This window comes from Microtus oregoni, unplaced genomic scaffold (genome assembly GCF_018167655.1).
Source record: "Microtus oregoni isolate MIOR12 unplaced genomic scaffold, Mior012 000001F_ref0000356, whole genome shotgun sequence".
NCBI lineage: Eukaryota > Metazoa > Chordata > Mammalia > Rodentia > Cricetidae > Microtus > Microtus oregoni.
This window is the reverse complement of record NW_024543060.1, coordinates 54,419,336-54,445,456: the sequence shown is the minus strand read 5'-3', so window position 1 is coordinate 54,445,456 and position 26,121 is coordinate 54,419,336. Positions and strand designations below refer to the sequence as shown.

At 43.5% G+C, this 26,121-nt stretch overlaps 2 protein-coding genes across 2 annotated transcripts in view; both read left to right on the top strand.

Moving 5' to 3' along the window:
* Window positions 1-9,644, top strand: part of Rap1b (RAP1B, member of RAS oncogene family) — a 33,787-nt gene extending 24,143 nt beyond the window's left edge. Inside the window, exons 3-8 of the mRNA XM_041672647.1 lie at window positions 1,067-1,135; window positions 2,539-2,595; window positions 3,754-3,894; window positions 4,527-4,670; window positions 5,566-5,682; window positions 7,766-9,644. Coding sequence (XP_041528581.1) covers window positions 1,067-1,135; window positions 2,539-2,595; window positions 3,754-3,894; window positions 4,527-4,670; window positions 5,566-5,652 — 498 coding nt within the window. The 3' untranslated portion in view covers window positions 5,653-5,682; window positions 7,766-9,644. The remainder of the gene's footprint in view (window positions 1-1,066; window positions 1,136-2,538; window positions 2,596-3,753; window positions 3,895-4,526; window positions 4,671-5,565; window positions 5,683-7,765) is intronic.
* A 15,651-nt stretch (window positions 9,645-25,295) lies between these two features.
* Window positions 25,296-26,121, top strand: part of Nup107 (nucleoporin 107) — a 44,469-nt gene continuing 43,643 nt past the window's right edge. Inside the window, exon 1 of the mRNA XM_041668695.1 lies at window positions 25,296-25,426. Within this exon, the coding sequence (XP_041524629.1) occupies window positions 25,419-25,426 (8 nt within the window). The 5' untranslated portion in view covers window positions 25,296-25,418. The remainder of the gene's footprint in view (window positions 25,427-26,121) is intronic.

The following is a 26,121-nucleotide window of genomic DNA, read 5'->3' as shown; positions in this document are numbered from 1 at the left end:
GTTTAGACTTTCCATAACAACAGCCTATTTATACAGTTGTATATTTGCATTTTTAGTGCCATACAGAAATCAACTTTTTTTTAATTTATAAATAGGCATGTACTATATATTTGCAATTAATCCTTTTTCAAATCTTTGACTATCTAGTTTAGTGTGATTTTAATAGGCATCCTATATTTTCACTAGCAAGAAAGAACAGATTGATGTGAGGACTAGGGATGGAGAAAGACAGCATCACCTGGAGTGTTCTGAAGAACGTAGGTCAAGACAGCGGCAGTGTGGGGCTGCAGCGAGACCCAGACAAGCACAGAATGACTTTCTCTTTCCCCAGTGAGAGGAGCTGTTTTTCCTACTCGTTAAAATAGCCACCTAACGCAGAACTTGACCACACTGAGATCAAACTGAGAAGTGCAATGTGGCATTTGCTTTGTCTTCTGTATCTGCAGTGATGGGGAGGCATTTGTTTTGTGTATGGGTTAAAGTTACAGTGCCAGAGCCTCGCGGGGGTGGAGCAGCTCTCGGGATGGCAAAGGCAGACAAATCTGTGAGGCCAGCCTGATCTGTAGAGCAAGTGCCAGAACAGCCAAGGCTACACAGAGAAACCAGTCCCAAAAACAAGAAACAAACAAACAAACAAAATTGCGATGCCAACAGGACATAGATGCCATTCGAATAGCTGTTGTGCCGTTTACACCATGGATAGTTCCATTGTATAGTTAACAATGACAAAATGTGGTGTATGTTCAGTATGCACACAGTCTGATTTGTCCTTTTTCCCAAATAGTTTTGATCCATAGTTGTTTAAATCTGAGGTTATGGAACCCACAGATCCAAATAGTTAATAGTTTAAAACGACAGATTTAAGCTGGGCTTCGTATCTAGTACTTGGGTGAATCCAGAGGGTCACTGCAAGTACAAGGCCAGCTTGGTCTGCAGACTGAGTTACAGGCTAGCCAGAGATACATAGCCTGTCAATCAATCAATCAATAAATAAATAAACAAAATTTACAGATTTAGGTTTGTTTGTTTGTTTCTTTAGAAATATAATATTGTGTTTTTTTCCCAGACTGTACAGTTTGTTCAAGGAATTTTTGTTGAAAAATATGACCCTACGATAGAAGATTCTTACAGAAAGGTAGGTGACTTTCTAAAAGCCTTTTGATTTTAATACAATAGTAAATACTCTTAGTTTGGAGCTATCAAATGTTTTAGATACACTGATGACGAGGTGCTTGTTAGTTAGAAATGCTCGTTCTTGGCATTCCTTGTCCGCTGCCCAGAGACTTGTGAGCAACTTTTAGGTTATTCTGACCCCAGAATTGTAATTGGACTGTCACTTCAAGAGGCAGCCCCATTTTCCCAGGCCTCACTCACTGGAAGGAGTGGCCTCCAGTTCTCCTCTCTAGAGATAGCCCACAGTGGGTGTCCTACCCTTGCCACCCACAGCCACAGCAGAGGTGAATCACGGTGTTTGCGAGCACAGCACGTGTGGATAAAACAGTGTGCAAACATTTTTAATGTAATAGTGTGAGAGTTGTGTCTGCTTTTCTGTAGCATCTGGCCCTCCGATTGTGAAGTTGCTGTTTCCCTCTTTCCATTTGCCCACCACAAAACTGGAAAAGCTTCCTGCACCGCAGCTGTGAGGCAGAAGTAGTCTTTTTCCTTCTGATCTAATTCTAAGTAAATTTCATTCCTAGGAAATATTAGAAAGAATAACATGGATATATGCTTTATTTTATAATTAAGACACTGCTTCCTTGTCACCAGAAATTGTGTCTGTCGATGACAAAAAGTGTCTAGGGAGACCGGGCGGTGGTGGCACACACACCTTTAATCCCAGCACTCGGGAAGCAGAGGCGGGAAGATCTCACTGAGTTTGAAGCCAGCCTGGTCTACAGAGTGAGTTCCAGGACAGCCAGGACTGTTACACAGAGAAACCCTATCTCAAAGGGGAAAAAAAGATGTTTAGGGAAATAAAGGCACACCCAAAGCATTATAGGAAAGCTGATAGGAAAAACCATGTTGGAACCGTTGCTTTTCTGCTTAAACTGTTTTGAAGGCATTTCTATTCCAAAGTTAAGTGTTGAGTGTGTCACACTGTGGCTGAGTCTTAGTTATGTCTCAGTACATGCAGTTTGCACCAGACTAGAATGGGGGGCTTTGGAACTTCATTACTGTTCAGTTGCTGCAGTAAACACTAGGAGCAAGGCAGCTTGTAGAGCTTGTCCACCGTGCAGCAGGAGGCAGTCAGAGAGCAAACTGGGAACAAGCGGTAGCTTTGAAACTCCAAAGCCGGTCCTCTGTGTTATCCTTGCACCACTCCAAACCTCCCAAACAGCAATGCAAAGTGGGAACCGAGTGCTCAGATGCCATCACCAGGGCCATTCTTATTAAAACCGCCACAGTGACTTAGCTAGTTTTAAGTATTGCTCAATATTACCCTGTAAAGTTGCCATAATCTATATCTGTTCTAATCTTAACTGTTGTGGGTATTTTTCATGCATGAAAACTAAAGGACTATTTTAACTTTTTCTTCAGCAAGTTGAAGTAGATGCACAGCAGTGTATGCTTGAAATCCTGGACACTGCAGGAACGGTATGTAAGTTAAGTTATCAAAGGATATGCAGTGTGCATCAGTTTTTAAACGGTGCCCTTTACGAATGGAATGGATCAGTTATTGGAGAAATTTTTAAATGCAGAGTAGAAACTTTCATGGCCTGTGGTTGTATTGGTCCCTATAAGACAGTATATTATATATTTCAGATAATGTTGACAATGCTTAGATATACATTTATTCTTTGACCATATGAACTGTTTTGATTGGTAGTTGTCCTTAAAGGTACTTTTAAATAACTGCATCAACTCTGTTACTGTCCTGAAATGCCTATGGCCAGCTAACTTTATGAATGGAGATTTGTTATGGTTTGTTCTGGAGATGCAAGGTCTAAGAGCAAAATCTGGTGGTGGCTTATTCCTGACAGAGCCTGAGGCAGTACTCATCAAGTGGCAAGACACAGAAACATGCATATCTGTGTTTCCCCTCCCCTTCACCTGTAAGAAGCCACCATATTCAATCCTAACTGCTTCCCAGCGACCTCACCTCTTCAGTTCATAGAATCAAGTTTCTACCCTCTAGATGCCTCACAATCAGGGTAAAATTTTGGCAAATGAAGACTACTCAGTCTATATCCAGACCATAACAACCGATTAGGTTTGTAGGTGTCCAAAAGTAAGGGAAATGTGGTCCACATCAGCTTCTTTCGCACAGATGCCCACGCCCTAGGAAAATGATGAGATCACAGTGTGCCGCACGTCTGGGAGAAGACTGGTGCTCAACACTTGATGATAGGTTCAGAAACTGCTTTTAATACTGGATAGTGGTGGTGCACACCTTTAATCCCAGCACTTGGGAGGTAGAGGCAGGTGAACCTGTGAATTCAGGGCCAGCCTGGTCTACAAAGCAAGTTCGAGGACAGCCACAGCTATACAGAGAAACTGTCTCAGAAAACAAAGTTTCTTTTAGAGACAAGATGTCTCTCTTCAAGTTGGGCATGTGTTATATATAAATCTATGGTGTCGTTTTTTAAAAGAACTTTGTTATGCAATTCTCAGGCAGTATCTTGCTATAATGTGTGATTTTAAGGAATGGTGTATAATACTCCAATATTCTCCAATAAGCTGTGAAGTGTAGGTTTGGGAATTATCTAATTTGGTATCGAAACACATCCTTGTCTTTTAATCTTTTTTCTGTAGGAACAATTTACAGCAATGAGAGATTTGTACATGAAGAATGGCCAGGGCTTCGCTTTGGTTTACTCGATCACGGCGCAGTCCACGTTTAATGACTTACAAGACCTGAGAGAGCAGATTCTTCGGGTTAAAGACACTGACGATGTAAGCAGGCTTCTGTGGTCGATGCCGTCATTTCCTACACCTATGTAGCTGAGGATTTATGAGGTTCTGTTTTTCTGTCAGAGTAAAGTATGTAAAAAAAAAATTAAGTTTCTTTTAGAAACCTAGATTGTTTTCCTTGTTTGAATTTTCCCCTCCCAAAAAGCCCTTTAGGAGATGACTTCTAAGTGGCCATTAGTAGTTTATGACTTTCCCTATACTGCTCTTTGAAAAGTACAAACATTAGAGAGATGCAAACAGCGTGATGCCACTAATAAGTATGTTGACTTCTACTAAGTTGATTTATTTCATCATAGATATGAAAGTGAAAGGTTCCAGCTTAGACAGTAAGAAGCTGAAGTTTCTGCTATAGGAGCCTCCTTAATTTCTCGTTTCTGTGTCGTGCAGTTCATTAAATGTATGTCAGAAACCGAAGTTGATTCACACCGTTAGACATTTTTAAGTATTGAAATATGCTGGCTTTTCAGGGTAGCACCCTTTGTGCTTCCCCTTTAAAAGGGTGTTTTTGATTGCTGTGATTAAGTCCATCGTGGCATAATTTTCCCTCTTTCTTAAGCAGTTTAGAGTGGGTCTTTATCGCTGTCTCTGTTTTACCCTCACCAATGTCATTGTAGGTTCCAATGATTCTTGTGGGCAATAAATGTGACTTGGAAGACGAAAGAGTTGTAGGGAAGGAACAAGGTCAAAACCTAGCAAGACAATGGAACAACTGTGCATTCTTAGAATCTTCTGCAAAATCAAAAATAAACGTTAATGAGGTATGTGCGCATGGCGTTAGGGAGCTTTTTATATTTAGTGTAACATCTTAAATTACTGGAAAGGCGCCTGGCTGAGTATTTGAGTGCTTACTGCTACAGAGAAGCCTAGGTTGGTTCCCATACCTACATGACAACATTAGCATGTGTTGCACATAATAAACTCATGAGAACACACGTGTAACAGAATCTTAAGAGAATGTTCAGTTAATGGGAAGCACTGCAGGAGAACTCGGGGTTAGTGTGTGCTCTTCCAGGAGAGAGATCAGCCTTGAGAGCCAGTGCATGGAAAGAAGGAGCAGCGTTGCGATCTTTGTGATGTGCATACAATGCAATTTCTGTTAAAGGGAAAGTTGGGCAGAAGGCCAGTATGGGAACACACTGAATTCATTGAGTATTGGAGGGAAAAGGCAGAAAGACACACATGGTTCCTGAAGGGAGTGAAGCTGTTTAGAGCAAAGGCATACGGAAAGATCTGAGACAGTGAAGAGGCTTTTTTTCTCTTTTCTTTTCTTTTTTGTAGGATAGGAGAGCTCTAACTGAATTGGGTAGAATTCTGCAGCTCCTTCAACTAAGTTTTTACTTTAAGGAAATTAGTTTTAAATTTCTCAGAAATAAGAACTTGGTACTTGTGGAAGACGGGCTTTACTCGCTCTGCGAAGGAGCGCTGGCTTCTGGGTCCCTGACAGCCAGAGGGATTGCCGGGGGTTTTGTTTGCTTCTGGGTCCCTGACAGCCACAGGGATTGCCGGGGGATTTTGTTTGCTTCTGGGTCCCTGACAGCCACAGGGATTGCCGGGGTTTTGTTTGCTTTTGCTTCACTTTTCATTTTTGGGTTTTGAGCTTGTTTTTCCCTTTTAAAAATAATAACAGTAATAATAATAATAATGTATTTGCAGATCTTTTATGATCTAGTGCGGCAAATTAACAGAAAAACTCCAGTGCCTGGCAAGGCCCGCAAAAAGTCGTCATGCCAGCTGCTTTAATGTCCTGGGTGTGTTGTAGCTCTGAGCCAGGTATGTTACGTTCCTTTGTTTTTTTCTTTTTCCTTTTTTTTTTTAAATTTATTTATTTATTATGTATACAGTGTTCTGCTTGCACACCAGAAAGAGCTCCAGACCTCATTACAGATGGCTGTGAGCCACCATGTGGTTACTGCGAACTGAACTCAGGACCTTTGGAAAAGCAGCCAGTGCTCTTAACCTCTGAGCCATCTCTCCAGCCCTGTTACATTCTTCTCACTGCTAACTTTATTCCAAGGACTGCCATAAAAGCAAGCAAATGATGTGGGTCCTTAAAAATAGATACCATGACTTAGCATGATAATCCTAGAAACTAAAATTATATTTCTTTCATATGTATAACTTATTTAACTTTATGTGTGTTGATGTCGAGGTGTCAGATCTCCTGGATCTGGAGTTACAGGAAGCTGTGAGTTGCCATATGGGTGCTGGGAATTGAGCTCGGGTCCAGAGCAGCCAGTGCCATTAACCACTGAGCCATCATTCCAGTCCCCTAAAATTATATTTCTTTACCTATCATCAGAACTCAGATAATTAAGATGTAATAGAAGAGAGTTTTACAATGTGTGTGGTATGGCACCTTAAGCTTGTGATGCCTCCACTCACCCAGGAGCAGGGAAGACACTTCAGAACAAGCCTTTGAGGCAAAACAGATGAAGAGCCTGGCACTAAAGAGTCACTCTGTTGGGCTGGAGAGGTGGCTCAGTGGTTAAGAGCGTTGCCTGAATTTCAGGATTTCAGTAGATTGCCCAGCTTCTGACTTGGTTTCCGCCATGCTGTTTTGGTTTCTCTAAACTGAGAGTTTAGGGAAAGCCTGTCAGAATTGGAATACAAGAAAGGGCAAGTAGAAGTCAGCAATGCTGGAGGAAGGGTTCTCAGCAGAGAGAGTGACGACAACCTTGGAGTCTAACCAAAGAAAGACTAGGGGGACATTACATTCTTTATGGGTTATAAAAACAGGCGTTGAGTAAGATCAGTGCTTATAACGTGAGGTCAGTGTCTGTCACACGGTAAGCACTGTCTACTCTCTCGTTTGCCCGTGGCAATTATCTCCTATTTTAGTGAGCATTAAAGCACAGTGCCATTATATCTTTACCTTGCAAAGTTTTGTTGTTTGGTTGCTAGGTTGGTTTTTGGTTTTGTTGTTTGTTTGTTTGGTTGGTTTTTGCTTTTTTGTTTGTTTGTTTTTTGAGACGGGGTTTCTCTTTCTTTATTACATAGCTCTGGCTGTTCTGGAACTGGCTATGCATACCAGGCTGGCCTCAAACTCCCACAGATGGGCCTGCCTGGGATTAAAGGCATGCACCACCACAGCTGGCTCCATTTTGAGTCTTATTTGCTCCTGCACTCAGGATGCTGAGACAGGAAAGGTTGCCAAGTTCAGGGCAGCCTGTGCTATATATCAAGTGCTCATCTCAAGTGAATAAAAGGAAAAAATATTTCAGTGTAGGCATGTGTTTATAGAGTCAGACAAGTAAGCAGATTTTGGCTTGCTCCTTTTTTTTGTTTGTTTTGGTTTTGGTTTTTTGAGACAGGGTTTCTCTATGTAGCTTTGGAACCTGTCCTGGAACTTGCTCTGTAAACCTGCCTCTGCCTCCCAAGTGCTGGGATTAAAGGCCACCACTGCCTGGTTGCCTTCTGTTTTTTGTGTACAAGTGTTTTGCCTGCTGTATATATGAGTACTGTATGCATGCCTGGTGTCCAAGGAGACCAGAAGAGGGTGTCGGATACCCTGGAATTGGAGTTACAGGCAGTTGTAAGCAGCCATGTGGGTGCAGGGTCCTCTAGAAGACCATTGAGATGTCTCTCCAGCCTCCAATTTGTTTTCCTTTTTAATCTTTGGAAAATAATATGCAGAAAGTTACACAGAGCATTTTCCTTCTTTGGCCTAGAATTTCCATTTGTGTGGCTTCCAGGGGGCGTAGTGGTGTAGACTGCCATCCTTTTTGGAATAAAGATATAAAAATATCTTATCCGTCATTAATGTCATGACTAGAATCAGAGCCTTTGTCTATTGTTTCCTTAATTCCTTGTTGTACAGTTTCAGTTAGTGTATTTATTGTTTTCTCTTCCACAGGTCTGAAGAACTGTTGCCCAATTCAACAGTGCCAGCATTCCAACTTTGTAAACCTACCAACGTCTTCACTGGACTTTCCTGTGGTGGTGCCCTTGAGGCGGATGAAAGCCACTGTATCAGTTTGCACATTCTATCACTTTTCCAGTTCACGAGAGATTTTTACTTCTATACTAGGTTCTAGAGTATGCAGCTGGTCAGACCAGAGGCTACATCCAGTATTACTGCTAAGAGACATTCTTCATCCACCAATGTTGTACATGTAAGGAAATGGTGTACTGTATACTTTACCACACCCCATACTTTGTATCGGAGAGGACAATAATGTAAATCCTAAAAGCACCACTATTTTAGCATAATAAAAGAAAGTCCAAAGAGCTCCTGTATAGACTACTCCAGATAACTTCGCTTCTTTGATACTTGTAGCTTATTGTAATTTTTTTTAAATTCAAGGTCATTATCATTGTATTATACAAAAATAAGCGCTTTGATTAACACAGCTATATAGTTTTTTTAATTTTTCAAAATCCTGTGGAGACAGTGATCTTGTCTTTAAAATATGATAGTCCTTTCAGTATAATGTCTTAGATTAAAGACGTTGCCTTTAATATCTGTTGGAAAGGAAATGTCCAGACTTTTCAAATCTCCTTATTATATGTTTCCTTTTTTGTTTACATAGGGAACAATGTTTATAGTTGTGTGTACAGTGGGGGTCTACAACAAGAAGTGTATATTTTCAAACAATTTTTTAATGATTTAACAATTTTGTAAATCATTTCCAGGCTTCTGCAGCTGTAGATTCTCACTGTGACTCCTTGCTTGCTCATGCCTACGTGTGTCTGCAATACCAAATACACAGGGGTAGTGCTGTTGCCTGTGAGTGGTTGTTTCTCATGTGACGAGTACTGTGGATGTGAATGTGGGAAGTAATTTTAATCATGTGTAATTGGTCACAAGGCCTAACCGCAGTAATTCTTGCTGTTTTATTTAACAATGCCTTGTTGCTTTGTGTGCATTAACGTTTGGGTGTAAAGACTGTGTGTCCATCCAACAGGGAGCCACGGTATTTCAATTGACCGACCTGATGTTACAAGGACTTGGAGGTGGCCGAATGTAAACTAAAGCCTTAATCACAGTGGTGCAACTTTGTATAACTTAGCATCCGTAGTTCAATAAATCTGGATTGCCGTGCAAGGGCTTGCATTATAATTACTTGCCACTTGAATGTGTTTTGTGTAATGTTTTAACAGTGCTAGTAAATAAATATGGGTTTACCTTTTTAAATGTAATAGGTGTTATTTTCCACAGTGTGATTTCATAATTTATAACTTACAGGTAAACCAGACTCTTAAATCCAAGATGTCAGGATTTGGTTTGTTTGGGTTTGGGGCGTTTTTTTCCTAGATTTGTTTGGCTGTCCACGTAAAACTACCCTTTGAACTTTTCCTTGAGAAAGAATGTTGTAATTCAAGCAGTATTACACATGAACAGACGCCTTTGGCTAGTGTTCAGTGGCTCTTTGAGCTGGGAAAAGGAAGAAGGATTAAATAGTTTGGGAACTACACTATGGGTTTTTTTTAATGCAGAATGCAAATTTTGGGAAACTAATACACAGAAGTTTGCACCAATTATGCTTAAAATATTAATAAGGTTATAAAATTTTTTGATGTTGACTCATGCTACTTTTCTTTTATATAACAGTGTTTGTCTCCTGTGTGCTATCATTGAATTCTGTGATATTTGTAAAGAAGCTCTTATACTTTCTCGTAGCATTTACCAGCTGCTGGAGCATCCACTTAAGTGGTACCTTCTACCCTGCAGGTGTGCCAGTCCTCGACACATGCTGTTTGAATGGGACATTAAAGGCTTTCATTTTAAGACAGTCTTACTCGTTATGTATTAAATCACCAAGTTCCACCGCTGAGAGGCCTTCAAGTGGATGTTCTTAGAGACACTCTTATTTTGTTATCCTTGAGAGACATGTTTTAGTAAAGCTTGTTTTCTTTATGATCACTTGGGGATGCCCTCAAAACTGGGACACTAAAATTATTTCAGTGTACCGTTCTGTTGATCCGTTGAAGGTACCACTGCCCATCATGAGTAGTGAGTACTCCTTCAGCAGAAAACTTAAGTGTCAAGAACTGTTTTAAGACGGGTGGTGGTGGCGCACGCCTTTAATCCCAGCACTCGGGAGGCAGAGGCAGGCGGATCTCTGAGTTCGAGGCCAGCCTGGTCTACAAGAGCTAGTTCTAGGACAGGCTCCAAAAACTACAGAGAAACCCTGTCTCGAAAAACCAAAAAGAAAAAACTATTCTAGGGTTTTCTAGGATTACAGATATAGCAACAACCAAGATCAACTGAAGTGCTGCCCTGCCTGAGTCCATTCTGTAAAATTTCTTATCCCTGCTACTGTTGACATTTGGTGCTAGGTACTCTATGGGAGGGTTGCCCTATGTATCACCGAGTTTTAAGCTAACATCCCTGGGTATCTGCCCACTAGAGGTGATAATACCTCCCACTCCCAGGTTATAGTGAATAAAGGCATCCGGACATCATATATGCTGACCCAGAAATCACTGTGGTTTAGAACTGCTCCAGGAGTACAACATGACCACTTTAATATAGTAAGTAAGAGTATGGAATCAAGAACCAGCGCTAGGTTTTCGGGTGTCTAATCCTTCTGTTCTGATTCCCTTCTGTGAGACCCAGGGCTTCATGCAGTCCACAGTCTGGGCTACACTCCCAGCCTTCCTTTGCTAAATGAGGGTGCTAACAGCATGCACAGGAATTAATGCTCGTATTAATTAAAACTGCTGTGGGTCAGTTTTGCTTTTTTTTAAAATTTATTTATTTTTTAAAATATTTATTATGTTTACAATATTCTGTCTACATGTATGCCTGAAGGCCAGAAGAGGGCACCAGATCTCATTTCAGATGGTTGTGAGCCATCAGGTGGTTGTTGGGTATTCAACTCAGGATCTCTGGAAGAGCAACCAGTGCTCTTAACCGCTGAGCCATTTCCAGCCCTGTAGGTTGGTTTTATCCAGCTGCTTAATTCTAGTAGGCTGTGGTTGTATGAAGAACCATTTCTCTTACACAAAAGAAGCTGCACCCAGGGTATGAAAATAACATGTAGATGGGCTTCCCTGGTAGTTGAATGGAATAATAGGAAGATAGAACGAACAAGGGACAGCGTCCCTGGTCGTGCTCCCAATAGCAGCTGGGAAAGCTGGGCTCTAGGAAACACTTTTTCATGCTTTTATAAGAATGTTAAAAACTTGTGGGTTTTGTTTTTCTGCATGTGTGTGCATGGTATGTAATGCATCTTTGCATGTGTATGGAAGCACATAGTGTGTCTCAGTATGTGTGGAAGCCAGAGACTTATGTCCCCAAAATCATTCTATAGCTTATATTATCAAGCCAACGCTCACAGGTCCTGCTGGCTGGTGAGCTAGCTCGTCTGCAAGCACTGAATTACAGTCAGCCACAGCGGCTGCCTGGAAGCCCTGCACCTCCTCCTGAGCTCTCCCTTCAGGCCCTAAGCAGCTGTGTGGGTTTACGTTATTTCAGGGGTTTCTTCCCAATTAAACATGTAAACATAGACTGTTTACTGTTAATTGACATTAAAAATTCCATTGGGAAATTAAGTTTTACTTTCTTTAATCTTCTCTTAGATGTGGATGACAAACATGTCATTGGTACAAGTGTTCTTTTTAGCAAGTAGCTAAAGTACTGTGTCTTCATTGAATGCAAACCCCAAGGCTGGAGGTGAGTTGCGGTGTGCTTGACTAGCATGTACAAAGACTGGCAAGTGGGAATGGATTTTATAATTAATATTCCTACTACCTTAAAAATTATCGTTTATCAGTTTGTCTCTCAAACTGTCAGTGTGCTTTAACTTTGTGGTTTCTAGGAGAAGTTTATTTTAAAAATCAGTTATAATGTTATGGTGTACCTGTGATGGACCTGGGTTAGCCTTGTCTTCCTCACTGTTCACGAGTGAGGTAATTGCCCGTCTGCAGCCTTTGGCCCTGCAGCATCTTCAGCATCTTCAGCGTTTGACTTCTCTGGAAACTACACACTCATCTTGAGGATTTCTGTGTGAGTGATCCTGAAGACAAAAGGTTACAGCGGCTTTAAATAGGCCGAGAACAAGAGGCCTTTCGTGGTTTTGTCAACTAGAATGTGCTCTAGGTCTGGGGAAGAAATGATGAGGTAAAGCTGGTGTCTGCTGACAGGATTAGTGGGAAGGACCAGTCAGAGTCTTGAGCTTGCTGCAGAGAAAGCAGTCGCCCCAGAGTTGAGTTCGACTTAACCCTGAAGTAACTTGGGAATACTGTTCTGGCAGGAGGAGAAACCCAAAGAAAACAGAGTGGCTGGAGAATTGGTAACCCTTAACCGATTGGGTCTCGACCTTCCTAATGCTGCACCCTTTAATACAGTTCCTCATGTTGTGGGGACCCCCGCCCATAACATTATTTTCATTACTACTTCATAATTAACTTGCTGCTGTTATGAATCATAATTAAATATTTTTGGAGATAGGTTTGTGATTAAGAACCACTGGAATAGATATTTGAACAGTTGCCTTTACTACTAGTAAATGTGGGTGAAGTTTATTTTCATAAGAGCTAAGTGTGAAAGCCTGGTATAAACAGACTTGGGATGGTAAGGACTGGATTACACAGGTGGATTGATTGATGGGCAGAGGAGGTGGCAATTGTGAATGTCGTTTCTCTCCATACACGTCACACACCGTTTCTGCTCATAATATACTTCCTGTGAGGAACTGATGGGACGGTTATTGTGCCAGGCCTTTGTGTGTCTGCCCAGCCGAGTGCCCCAGGGCTACTGTTAGCAAGCATTCAAGTTGAGCAGTGTCGCATCTGCCAGTACAAGCCACTAGCACAGATGTGGCACTGCAGGCCTCTTCCACGGGCCTTCCCAATAATGGACACACTTTATTCTTTTTTGGTCTTTCGAGGCAGGGTTTCTATGTGGTTTTGGAGCCTGTCCTGGAACTAGCTCTTGTAGACCAGGCAGGTCTCGAACTCACAGAGATCCGCCTGCCTCTGCCTCCCGAGTGCTGGGATTAAAGGCGTGCGCCACCACCGCCCAGCCACGCTTTATTCTTAAATGATACTTTGGTCCAGTGTTGGAAATGTTTTAGAGATAGATCGTTAACTGGGTTTTCCTAGTGAACCATACCATACCTATTTCTCTGGAGAGGATATATTTGTGTCCTAAACAGTAGGGGTGTTCTAATAGATGTGACTAAAGCCAGAGAAGTGCACTCTCGTGTTCCCAAGTCAGCCTTCAGCCGGATTGCACACTCGCGAGAGGCACTAGCAGAGCGCCCATGCTTGGCCGTTTAAAGATATTTGTGATGTCATTCAAAGTCCGTCTGGATAATCCGGGGTAATTTGCCAAACCTTAATCGCATCTGCAGGTGCCATGTTTTAGTTGAAGGTAACATCAAAGGTTTGAGATTTGGGGTGCCATATCTTTTGGGGGCCATTGTCAGCAGACCTCCCTAAAGGTCAGGAGCGTTTGTCTCAGGCAGTCCTGGATTTAAACTGCTCTGCAGGTGTTCTGAGCAAGCCTAGGATGAGGTAAAACATCCGTGAGTCACTACCCCCCGCAGACATTTGATCCACAGAAGAAAAGGGCTTCTGAGCCTAAACAGTGGTGTTTATCTGCAAGGTTTTAATTCTACCCTGTCCTGCTGCCTGCGTAGAGGTTTATTTTAAGAAATGAGATAATACGGGTATGGTGACACGTGCTTAAAATTTTAGTGTTCAGAAAGGGGGAGATAGGACACCAGCCTTGACTACATCAAAACCTGTCTCAAAGGAGAAAGGGCGTTATGGGTGGGGTTCCATGGTAAAACTTTTGTCCAAGACTATAGGATTGATCTTCAGTAAATACTCGGGGGGGTGGGGGCATGGTAAGGAGGGAGTGAAGGAATTAAATGGTCTCAGCTTTGGGCTCTTTCCTCAGCTTACAGCCCACTTTGATTCTTAGGAGGTTTTTTGTTGTTTTTATTTTTTAGCGCTCATCCTTTTGTGTCTTTTGCATTATGTATCTCCATCCCTTCATATCCACCCTCTGCTCTTGCAACTTCCCCCCAAAATAAAATTTAAGAGAAAAAAGAAGGAAAAAAAAGAAAAACCAGTCTTCTCATGGAAGCTGTAGCATGACTCAGTGTCATTTAGTAAATCCTTTTATACATATATACATATATGTACAAGTGTTCATTGCAAAGACTCATTGGTCTGGTTTTGAGGCCTCCGGTTTCTGCTACACTGTGATGCTGGGCCCCCACTGGGACTCCTTGGTTATCCTGATGGTGCCCTGTGTTGTGGAGACCCTGCAGCTTTGGGTCTGCAGGACTGGTCCATTCACGTGCTCCAGTGGATCATAAGCGAGATGGATGTTGGGTTGGCTCAACTCAAACCTGCTTCTGGACCTGCTTAGTTGCAGGGTTGCTCAGCCACCAGCTCTCCCTTGTCTCACCACCAGGGTGAGCTCTCCTGCACTGTCCTGGCTAGTAGCCCCCTTGCAGCAATGAGCAAAGGGTGGGGACAGGTCCTGCAGCTGAAGGGCGGGGGTGGGGGGTAGACGCAGCTCATGGTGGGGGGGGGGGGGAGTAGAAGCAGCTCTCCCACCTGCCTCAGGCGTTGGTGGGCGGAGGAGGGGGTATCTTTTCTTAATAATCTCTTTTCTATGCCTGACTTAAAAGGCATAACTTCCTCCATCTCTGCTAGCAAGTGCCAGGATTTTCACCTACCCCTCACTATATTTTTCTCTTAAACTAATAAAATTGTCCTTTATCTGGGAAAAAAAAATGAAATAATCTCATCTGGTGGGTTTTATATAGTTTATTAATAAAACACTTTCCTAGCATGTCTGAGCCCTTGAGTTTGATCCCTAGCACCATGAATATTTGAACGAGTTCAGATTAATTCAACCCACTGATGGGGAGGCATGTACATTCAACATTAGGCGTAGGGCTTCTGCTTTTATAGCCACTTCTGGAATGACCCTTAATCCTCCAGTTAATGGTATGTTTCCCCCAATTGTTGGATTCAGACATTATCAGCTAATATAGAAAATCTTTTTGCGTCTTTGCTGAATATTTAGACTCCAGGAAAACATGGCATGGACCTAATAAAATCTAAACTGGAGTCCGATATGTTAGGACACACCTTTAATCCCAGCAAAAAAAAAAAAAAAAAAGGCTGGCTAGAGAGATGGTTCAGCAGTTAAGAGCTTTGGCTGCTCTTCCAGAGTACCTGAGTTCAATTCCCAGCAACCGCATGGTGTCTTACAGTCCTCTACACTGGAATCTGATGCCATCTCCTAGCATAGAGGTGTGCATGGGCCTTTAATCCCAGTAATCCCAGCATTTGGGAGGCAGAGGCAGGGAGATCTCTTGAGTTCGAGGTCAGCCTGGTCTACAGTGTGAGTTCCGGGACAGCTAGGGATGTTATACAGAGAAACCCTGTCTCAAAACAAAAGGTATGCATGAAGATAGAGTACTCATACATAAATAAGTCTTCAAAAAAATAAAATGGATATCTTTAATACTGTTAGCCACTAGAGTGCTTGCTCAGAAGAGGAAGTGGCACCCACCATGCATTTCCCCCCTTGCTCTGAAGCAGTACAGGATATTCTAGCCTGGGCATTTAGACAGGATGTGGCTAATGACAGGTGCAGATTGCCCCAGGCCCTTGTTTAAAGGAAAAGAAAGCACTGTCTCAGGATGCATTAAAACTAGCGGATGTAATACCAAGTATGTCAGCCCTGGAAAGTCAATGCGTTTCCAGTGCCACCACCTCCACCTCTGGAGATTCCTGGGAAATCACTGGTCCTCAGGACAGGTGGAAGGCTGAAGACAGTAGATTCTGATGTCCAAAGGAGCTGACTCTGCACCTGTGGAACAAACCAGCAAGAAAGGGAAGTCGGCAGACACGCCCCACAGCCTCCTCCTAGGATTTGGTATCTAGGCTGGGGTGCCACCCCCATAGCAGACAATGTAAAGATGAAGTTGTGGTGCTGCAGATGTTAGGGAACAATGGAGGGCAGAGGGCAGCTCCTGGTGCTGCTTGGGGGGTAAAAACATTAATTTATATTAATGTAATGCGTTTCAACTCTGATCTTGAAATGAGTGGGAAAAAAACGTTATTAGCAGAGAAGAAAGAGTCTAAAGTAAATTTGGTTACAATCTGACACAAAACAGGCACCAAACACAAGAATCCACCTGAAAATTGAAGACAGCAGTAAAGGCTGCATGACCTGAGTTCAATGCCCTGCACTCTTGGAGTAGGGAGAACCAAGTAGTCCTCTGCGGCAAATGTGCACCACACACACAATAAAAATGCAAAGTGGAAATCTATCATGAGGCTGGAGAGATGGCTCAGAGGTCAAGAGCACGCCTGCTTTATAGAGGTCCTGAATTCAATTCCCAGCAACCACACGGTGGCTCACAACCATCTGTAATGAGATCTGGTGCCCTCTTCTGGCCCGCAGGCATGCATGTACACAGAATATGGTATACACAATAAATAAATAAATCTTCTTGAAAAAAAAATCTCATAAAAAATTACTTTCCAAATTTATTTAAGCAATAAAAATCTTGGAAGTCTATGAGGTTGAGAGTGAAACCTAGAGGTAAAATATTTAGATAAAATATATAAACCTTAAGTAAAATATATTGCAAAGTCAGATCTAGGGTAATAAACTACAAAATAAAAAGGTGAATAGCTGTAAAATATTAAGATTTCTTAGGTTCTTTTTAAGGGTTGACAAACAACTGTCTGTTACACCAGATGGAAGGGACCTAACACATTCGTACACGTAGGCAAAACACTTATACACATAAGTTAAATTGAAAAAAAAAACAAACACAAAATAAATTCACTTGGCCCATACACAGGTGTTTTGCCTCATAGCCGTAGAAATGCAAAGTCAACATAAATACTAAAGAGCGCATTGTATGGATGAAAACTGTAAGGAAGGGGCAGTGGTGGCCACACCTTTAATCCCAGCACTTGAGAGGCGGAGGCAGGCGGATCTCTGTGAGTCCCAGGCAAGCCTGGTCTACAGAGTGAGTTCCAAGACAGCGAGGGCTGTCACATAGAGAAATCCTGTCTCAAAAAACCAAAAGGAAAAAAAAGTCTCAAGGTTAGAACCCAAGAAAGAAGTTACCCTCCTGGTGGAAGTGTGAGAAAAACTTTAGGGAAGCCAGAAATCAGAAACTATCTGCAAATATTTAAATTTGAACATAGTTAGATGTCAATAAATTTGTAAGTCAAAATATATACTCACAAAGTATTTTTAAGTCAACTTCTGCTCTTGATTTATAACTAAATTGACTTGGATTGAAACTGCGCTATGCCGCTGAACTGTGACCTCAGCCCTTAAGAGTGCGTCCTTATGAATTATCTAGAAGGCATAATCTAAACCCTGAGACCCTAAGAATACATCTTCATGAATTCTCTAGAAGGTATTCTGCTACTGACAAAGACGGCCATATGTGTATAGTAACATCGACTATTCAAAATATTTGTTACATTGTTTCTCAAAATAATTACTATCACCAGGCAGTGATGGCCCCTGCCTTAATCCCAGCAGAGCCAGACCTCTGTGAATTCAAGGCCAGCCTAATCTACACAGAGTGAATATCAGGACAGGCTCCAAAGCTACAGAGAAACCCTGTCTTGAAAAACAAACAAACAAAATAAGTTACTGTCCAGAGGCCTGGAAGGAGAGGTGGCAGGTAAAAGAAAGAGAGCTGCTGCTTTCCCAGACGACCCAGGTTCAATTCTCAGCACCTATGAACCGCCTATGACTCCAGTTCCAGGGGATCTGACTCCCTTCTGGCCTCCACAGGGACCTGAACACGTGTGCATGCACACCACACATAAAAAAGATCTTTCTTGAAGTTATCAATCATATCACTTACTCAGGCATTAATGTGTGTTCGGTCTCCTTTTGCACCTCACTCCCAATCCATCTCGCCCAGCCTGTGCCTCTGAGGCCTGGCTGTGGATCTCCACTGCGATCCTTTTGAGTTGAGTCTCCTGAGATGAGAAACCTTTCTCACAAGTGCGAGTGTTTTAGGATGCCCTCATCATGCAGCTGAGACTGGCTTTGAACTTGTGCCTTAGCCTCCTGAGTGCTGAGATGTCAAACCTACGCCACCACTCTGGCTTCACCTGTGGTTTTGTTGTTGTTCTTGTTTTCTGTTTTGTTCATGTATTTTTTGAGATAGGGTCTCATTGTACCCCCTGGTTGGCCTGGAACTTGCTGTGTCATCAAGGCTGGCCTTAAACTCTCAGAGATCCTCCTGCCTCTGACTCTTGGACACTGGCATTAAAGGCATCTGCCACCATGCCCAGCTTCACCTGTATTCTTTTTTTTAAAAAAAATATTTATTTATTATGTATACAATATTCCCTCTGTGTCTATGCCTGCAAGCCAGAAGAGGGCACCAGACTCCATTACAGATGGTTGTGAGCCACCATGTGGTTGCTGGGAATTGAACTCAGGTCCTTTGAAAAAGCAGGTAATGCTACTAACGTCTGAGCCATCTCTCCAGCCCCTTCACCTGTATTCTTAAGAGACCAGGAAAGAACCCTCTAGCTTCTGCTACAAGTACCAGAGGAGAGATACCCCTTCAACACTCCCCTACCCATCAAACCAGGCAGAATGAGGGCGAGGAAACACTGGAGACTAGAGGCCAAAGAAATATGTGACTTCTTTTATTTCCTGATCAAATTTGTATAAAGATCATGCCAGCCACCTTCACAGAATACAATCTAAATGAAATAAAAGTCATCCTACTCAAAGAGAACAGCCAAGATATTTTTTAATAAAGCACCCAAAGAAATGTGAACATGTATTGGGTGAAGGATGTCTGCATCTGCAAAGAGGAACATGAAGACAAGAACGGCACTAAGCTGCAGGAATGGTTTGTGGTTTAGCCAGAGTGGCCTGTGTAAACCGGGGATAACGATCTAGTTTCTCAGTTGCTCCTAAGATCATTTCCACTACTGATGATGGCTGCAGTGTCTGTTGAGAGGAGTCACTGCAAATGATTCACTGTGGCAAGGCTTTGCACTTCCTTAAAACGTCACCCCAAATACACCACGCTGAAGGCACTAGCGGAGAGGCACAAGCACTGTGAAAAGGGACAATGCTGGGCTGGCCACCCAACCGAATGGCTCCAAGTGCTTCTGACAACTTAAATCCAATCTCAGGAACCTCCAGTGAGAAACCTAACTCTGAAGATTGTTGTCTGATCTCCACACATGTGCCATGGCATGCTTATGCATGCATTCACATACACACACATGCTAATAACAGACTGAAACATGCCTATATTGAAAAACATCAGACTGAATTCATGGTTAAGTCTAAGAAGCAGTCTCATATTTATTATTCCGTGTTAAGAGTCTATCAGACATTGTCGTAGTTTGGTCTCTGTTGCTGTGATAAAACACTGATCAAGCCGGGCGGTGGTGGCGCACGCCTTTAATCCCAGCACTCAGGAGGCAGAGGCAGGCGGATCTCTGTGAGTTCAAGACCAGCCTGGTCTACAAGAGCTAGTTCCAGGACAGGCTCCAAAGCCACAGAGAAACCCTGTCTCGAAAAACCAAAAAAAAAAAAAAAACACTGATCAAAAGCAGCTGGAGGAGGAAACGTATCCTCGTTAGGGTTACTGTTGCTGTGACAAAACACCATGACCAAAAATGAATTGGGAAGAAAGGGTTTATTTGTATCACACATCCACATCATAGTCCATTGCTGAAGTGTAGTAATAAGGGCAGCGGGGCTGCGTTCCCAGCACCCCGGCCGCCTGCCCAGCTTAGCTTATGCCCCGAAATAACAACACACAAACTGTATTCATTTAATCACTGCTTGGCCCTTTAGCTCTAGCCCTTACTGGCTAATTCTGATATCCCGATCAACACATCTCTAATAATCTGTGAGAACCGGTCTTACCGGGAAGATTCTAGCCTAGTCCATCCTGGGTCGGAGCTTCATGGCGTGTGTCTGCCTGGGAGCCGGGCATGGCGTCTCTCTGAGGCATCTGCTCCCGAGAGGAGAGCTGTGGAGTCTGACCTCACTTCCTCTTCCTCCCAGCATTTTGTTCTGTTTACTCTACCCACAGGGCCAAGCAGTTTCTTTATTGCTTAACCAATGAAATCAACAGATTGATATATGACACTCCCACATCACTGAAGGAAGTCAGGACAGGAACTCAAGCAGGCCTGGAACCTGGAGGCAGGAGCTGATGAACAGGCCTTGGAGGGGTGATGATTTGCTCCCCATAGCTTGCTCAGCCTGCTTTCTTACAGTGCCCAGGACCACCTGCACAAGGACAAGGACGACACCACTCAAATAAGCTGGGACTTCCCCCATCAATCACTAATTAAGAAAATGCCTTACAGCCAGGTCTTCTGGAGGCATTTTCTCAGTTGCAGTTCCCTCTTTTCAGCTGACACAAAACTAACCAGCACGAAAGATTTGTTTCAACTTCCAGTCTATGATTCAGGAAAGTCAAGGCAGGTACCTGGAGACAGGAGACTGAAACAGAGACCATGGAGAAACACTGTGCACAATTGGCTCCTTTCTTTTACAGTTAAATGTTATTTTGTATTTGTTGATTATATGTGTGGGTGAGTGTAGTGCCTCCCAGAAGAGAGTGTTGGATCCCCCTGGAACTGAAGTTACAAGTGATTTTGAGCCACCTGGTGCAGTGCTAAAAATCAAACTCTAATCCTCTATAGAAGCAGTCTGTGCTTTCCTTCCTCCACGCCCGGATAAGCGTGTGCGTTCTTAGCCAGTGAGCCTACCACTCTAGTCCTCCTACACCTTCTGAGACTACCTGCCTGGGGGTGGGACCACCTTCCACATCCACCAGTCAAGAAACTGCCCACCCCTGACTCGCCCACAGGCCAGTCCTACAGAGGCAGTCCCTTAGCTTGATGCTTCCTTTTCCCAAAGATGTCCACGTTTGTGTCAAGTTGACAAAAGCTTGATCAGCACAAATGTCAGTTGTTTTTATACACACACATACACACACACACACACACACACACACACACAATGTTTATTGACTATTTTGTTCGTTTTCGAGGTGGTTTCTCTGTGGCTTTGGAGCCTGTCCTGGAACTAGCTCTTGTAGACCAGGCTGGCCTCGAACTCACAGAGATCCTCCTGCATCTGCCACCCGAGTGCTGGGATTAAAGGTGTGTACCACCACTGCCCGGCATTTAATAACATTTTAAAATCATTTTGATTCAGGGTATGGTGACAGTCTTGTAATCCTGGCATTAAGGAGGCTGAGACAGGAGATAGCTACACGTTTGAGGAAGACCTGGTGATGCTCAGCTGGTAAAGTAATTGTCTTACAAGTTCAAAGACTTGAATGCTGACCCTAGCACCCTGGAGCAGAGAGGAGCTGTAGCCCATCTGTGACCCAGAGCTGGGGAAGAAGACAGGAAGACTTCTAGGGCTCGCTGTTCTGTGGTCTAGCCTGACGGCTTAGCTTCAAACATTAGAAAACCCTGTTTCAGAGGAGTAGGTGGGGTACCTGAGGAGAGTCTCCAGCCTCTATGCACATGCACGCATTTACACATGCATACACATACAATGTACATACATACACCTTCCTTTTTTCTTTTTCTTTTCTATACACTTTTTTTAAAAGTTGAGGGGGCTGGAGAGATGGCTCAGTGGTTAAGAGCATTGTCTCCTCTTCCAAAGGTCCTGAGTTCAATTCCCAGCAACCACATGGTGGCTCACAACCATCTGTAATGAGATCTGGTGCCTTCTTCTGGCCTGCAAGCATACACACAGACAGAATATTGTATACATAATAAATAAATATTTAAAAAAAGGGGGGGGGCTGGAGAGATGGCTCAGAGGTTAAGAGCATTGCCTGCTCTTCCAAAGGTCCTGAGTTCAATTCCCAGCAACCACATGGTGGCTCACAACCATCTGTAATGAGGTCTTGTGCCCTCTTCTGGCCTTTGGGCATACAGACAGAATATTGTATACATAATAAAGAAATAAATATTTAAAAAAAAAGTTGAGGTAGCTGAAGATGACTCAGTGGTAAAGAGTAGTTGCTAATCCTGCAGAGGACCCAGACTTGGTTCCCAGCCACACATGGTGGCTCACAGCCATCTAAAACTCCAGTTCCAGGGAATCTGATGCCCTCTTCTGGCCTTGGCACTAGGACTGTATGTGGCACACATACATACATGCAAATGAGACACTTATACATATAAAAACAAATCTTATAATAATAAATAAAAGAGAAAAATAATGAAATCTTTTAAAGTTGAGAAAAAGTCTCACTGAGTAGCTGAGGTTGACCTTGGTTATTGCAATCCCCCTGCTTCATCCTCCTAATCACGAGGATTACAAGCATATGCCACCATAGCCAGCTATTTTGGGTTTTTTTCTTTCTTGTTTTCATTATATTTTAAATTTATTTTTAAGGGGTCTGCTGTAGTTCAGGCTGGTGTAAAATTTATATTCCTTTTACTTCAGCCTTCTGATAATTGGAATTATAGGTATGTGCTCCAAGCCAGGCCTAAATTACTTATAAGTAAAAACATTAAAGTTATATATATTAATCGAGAACCATGTATATTTCTTCTCTGTTTTTTAGATATGAAATCATTGTATGCCAGGAGAGCTAGTAAGTCACATCGCCACTCAAGCTGGTCTTGAACTTGTGGCAATCCACCTGCCTCATCCTCCTAAGGGCTAGGATTAAAGACATGAGCCATCACACCTAGCTTGAGTGATGCTTCAATACATGCTTATGCTGTGCAGCATTTAAACCAGTTTGTACATACAAATCTGTACTAGTCAGGTCGTCTTTAAATCAGTGCTTCTCAACATGTGGGCTGTGACCCCTTAGAGGTGAAACAACCATTTCACAGGGGTTGCCTAAAACCATCAGAAAACACAGATATTTACATTGCAATTCATAATAGTAGCATGAGATAGTTCCACGGGTAAAGAACTTGTCAGGTAAGCCTGAAGATCAGAGTTTAATTCCCTCAAACGGATTCCACAAAGTTGTCCTCTTTCTGCTCATCCTGTCTATCTTTGGAAGAAGACAAAAGTGTATCAAATGGCCATAGAATGTTTGGGGAAATGAGACTGAGACTGGAAAGAATTTAAAACCAGAGGTAGAGATACCAGGCAAAAAAGAAAAGAAAACAAAACAAAACAAAAAACCCAGAATCAAGCAGTCTGACGCTAGCCTTGAGATGCAGAGGAGCCTGGATGGCGACTGATGCTCAGGGAGGCATTGCTAGAGCCCTTGAGTTCAGCTACAGCGCTGTAATGAGCTGGGGCTAAACAACAGCAAGGAAACACTTCTTCGAGATTTGGTAGCAAAAGAGAGAAAACCAGCCGGGTGATGGTGGCGCACGCCTTTAATTCCAGCACTCGGGAGGCAGAGGCAGGCGATCTCTGTGAGTTCAAAGGCCAGCCTGGTCTACAGAGCTCCAAAGCCACAGAGAAACCCTGTCTCGAAAAACCAAAAAAAAAAGAGAGAGAGAGAGAGAAAACCAGTCTGCTGACACCTGGGTAGAGCCCTAGACAGAACCTCTGCCCTCAGGGACTTGCGGTCCTACTGAAGTTACATTACAGACTAGCAGGACCTGACCATCTGTCCAAATGGAAGCTATGGGGGAGGTAGGTTTGCCATTACGTTGTCTGGTGACTATGTGCAATATGTCCAGTTGGGCAGCTGTGTGTGTGTGAGTTTGGAAAACAAAATCAAGGGCATTAACTGGAGACTTGTGGCAGTTAAAGGCAAAGATAGCAGAGAGTTGGAGAAGGCTTGGTGCTTGCCTGGAAAGGAGTATTTAAGGGAAAGGCAGACTTCCCCAGACTGCAGAGGAAACAAGCCAAGAGTAGCCTGGGCAGCAGGAAAGGCCACTAGACAATCATGTCTCTTACCGCAGAAGTAGGCAGACTGGCCAACGGTGGTGTTGGCTCCGCAGGGAGGAAGGCAGAGAAAGCTGCAGAGCCTCTTGGTGACCTCCTCTAGAACAGTTTCCACTCACAGGATAGGGTGAAACCGGAGTGCACCTGGGCATGAAGAAATGGAAATCAGAGGAATGTTATCCTCGATGTAGTCAGCCCACAGTCACCAGAGACGTAGCTGAGTGCTTCCGAGATGAAAAGATGTTCATGTTAATTGAATGAAAAGCTTGTGAAACGGTGTACAATGTATCGCTACTGTTTGTTTTCACTACATAAAAAAAAACCACACAGAATGTGCTGGCATAAATAATAATTAATTCTGTCAGTTAACTGCATTCAAATGGCAGGCTTTTATTTTATTTTATTTTATTTTTGAGACAGGGACTCACAACCTTGCCTAGAAATTGCAATTTTCCTGCCTCTCCCTCCTAAGTGATGGAATTACAGAGTGTCCTACTATACCTGACTTTGGGTGATTTCCACAAGGATATCTCCTGGAATTATAGTCACAGAGAACTAAAGAAAGTGTGGGACTCTTTCATTAACAGGACTCCCCTGCTTGTGTGTATTTTCCTAGTTTTCTATGAGAGACACGTGTTTTTCAAGACAAGGTTTTTCTGTGTTACTGTCCTGGCTGTCCTGGAACTCACTTTGTAGACCAGGCTGGCCTCGAACTTACAGAGATCCTCCTGCCTCTGCCTCCCGAGCACTTGGATAAAAGGAGTGTGCCACAACCGGCAGGCTGGGATGTTGGCATTTATCTAACCACCAGAAATCCTGATTCAGCTTGAACTCATTTCTAGACATATGGAGGGCCTAAGACCTAATACTCTGAGATGCTAGAGCAGGTATCTTCATACCTTAAAGTTATTATTATTACCATTATTAATTTTGTTATTTTATAATTGTTATTATTAAAGTCAGGGTTTTATTCTTAGTCCAGCCTGGCTTCAAACTCATGGTGATCCTCCTGCCTCAGCCTCCCAAATACTGGTATTATAGGAGTAAGCTTATGCATTGCTTTTCGATTTTTAAAAAGACGGCTGGTTCCGTAAAGGAAAAATAAATAACTATGACAGCAAACAGCTTCAAGGTCTACAGAGCTAGTTCCAGGACAGGCTCCAAAGCCACAGAGAAACCCTGTCTCGAAAAACCAAAAAAATAAAAACAAAAATCCATTCACTGAGAGTACACCACAAGCCCTCGAAATAGGCCCGCTCCTATGGAGCTTCGCGGAACTCCAAGGAACGCCAGACTCCACCAGAATCCAGGCGACCTGCTTCTGACTTCCCAGCAGGACGCCCCACCCAGACCACGCCCACAAATGCCTCTCGGGGCAACGCGCCAAGCCCCGCCCCTTCCCGCCCAGCCGGCACCGCCCAGCCACGCAGTCACGCAGTCACGCACCGGCACTTCTGCGCCTGCGCCCACTGGGCCTGAGGCTGTGGACGGAAATCGCGCAGGCGCCAAGTGGGAACGCTGTTTCTGCCTTCCCAGTACTTTTCGCAGGGGCTGGCTTATCCAGGGCATGCTTCCGGGTCGAAGGTTTTGCTTCCGGAGAGCGGGAAGGCTGAAACGTGCTGGCCGGGTTGTAGTCGAGTTTGCAACGTTCTAGGTGGTGGAGGTCGCAGCCATGGACAGGTCAGTCCTGGTGGGGACGCCTGGGCCAAAACTTGTGGCTCTCGCCTGTTGGCGGGACGACGTAGGTGAAACCAGCTCTGCGGGGAGCGGAGGAGGAGCCGAGGGATGGCCATTCTTTCCTTCCTTCTCCCGGCCGGGGATTTGCCTCCTCCTGGACGAAAGGCCTCTAGGAGTGGGGGGAACCCGGATGCAGAAGTGCAGGTCCCCCACGTTCCATGCCCGTGGCTCCGGGGTCTCTGCGGCGCTCTCTCCCAGCCGTACAGCATTCGAAATGCGAAGTGAGCAGTCCGAGGTCACAGCCAGTAGTCAGCAATGCTTGACATCTCAGTACAGACTTTGAGAGCGATTTTATTGTGGTTATTAGTTCATATAGATTTTACATAGGTAGATGTATGTCACTGTGATCAGCCTAGACTTTTAAGGGCCAGCACCAGGTAGTTGATTTTCTCATGTGATCACACTAGGAGTTCCGCGGCTGCCACTTCCCAAGCTGACAGAACAGGAGTTTGAGGTTTCTGACACGGGAGCCTGGGTCTCAATTCTCTGGTTCTCTTTAATATAGGGTTTGGAAGTCTCTGTTATGGCCCTTTCTTGGATTTGGCATCTCGCCAAGTGGCCAGCCCCTCTCTTCAGTGACTTCATTAGGTTGCCTGATTTCCTGGAGAAATCCCAGAAACATATAAAGGGTGGCGTGG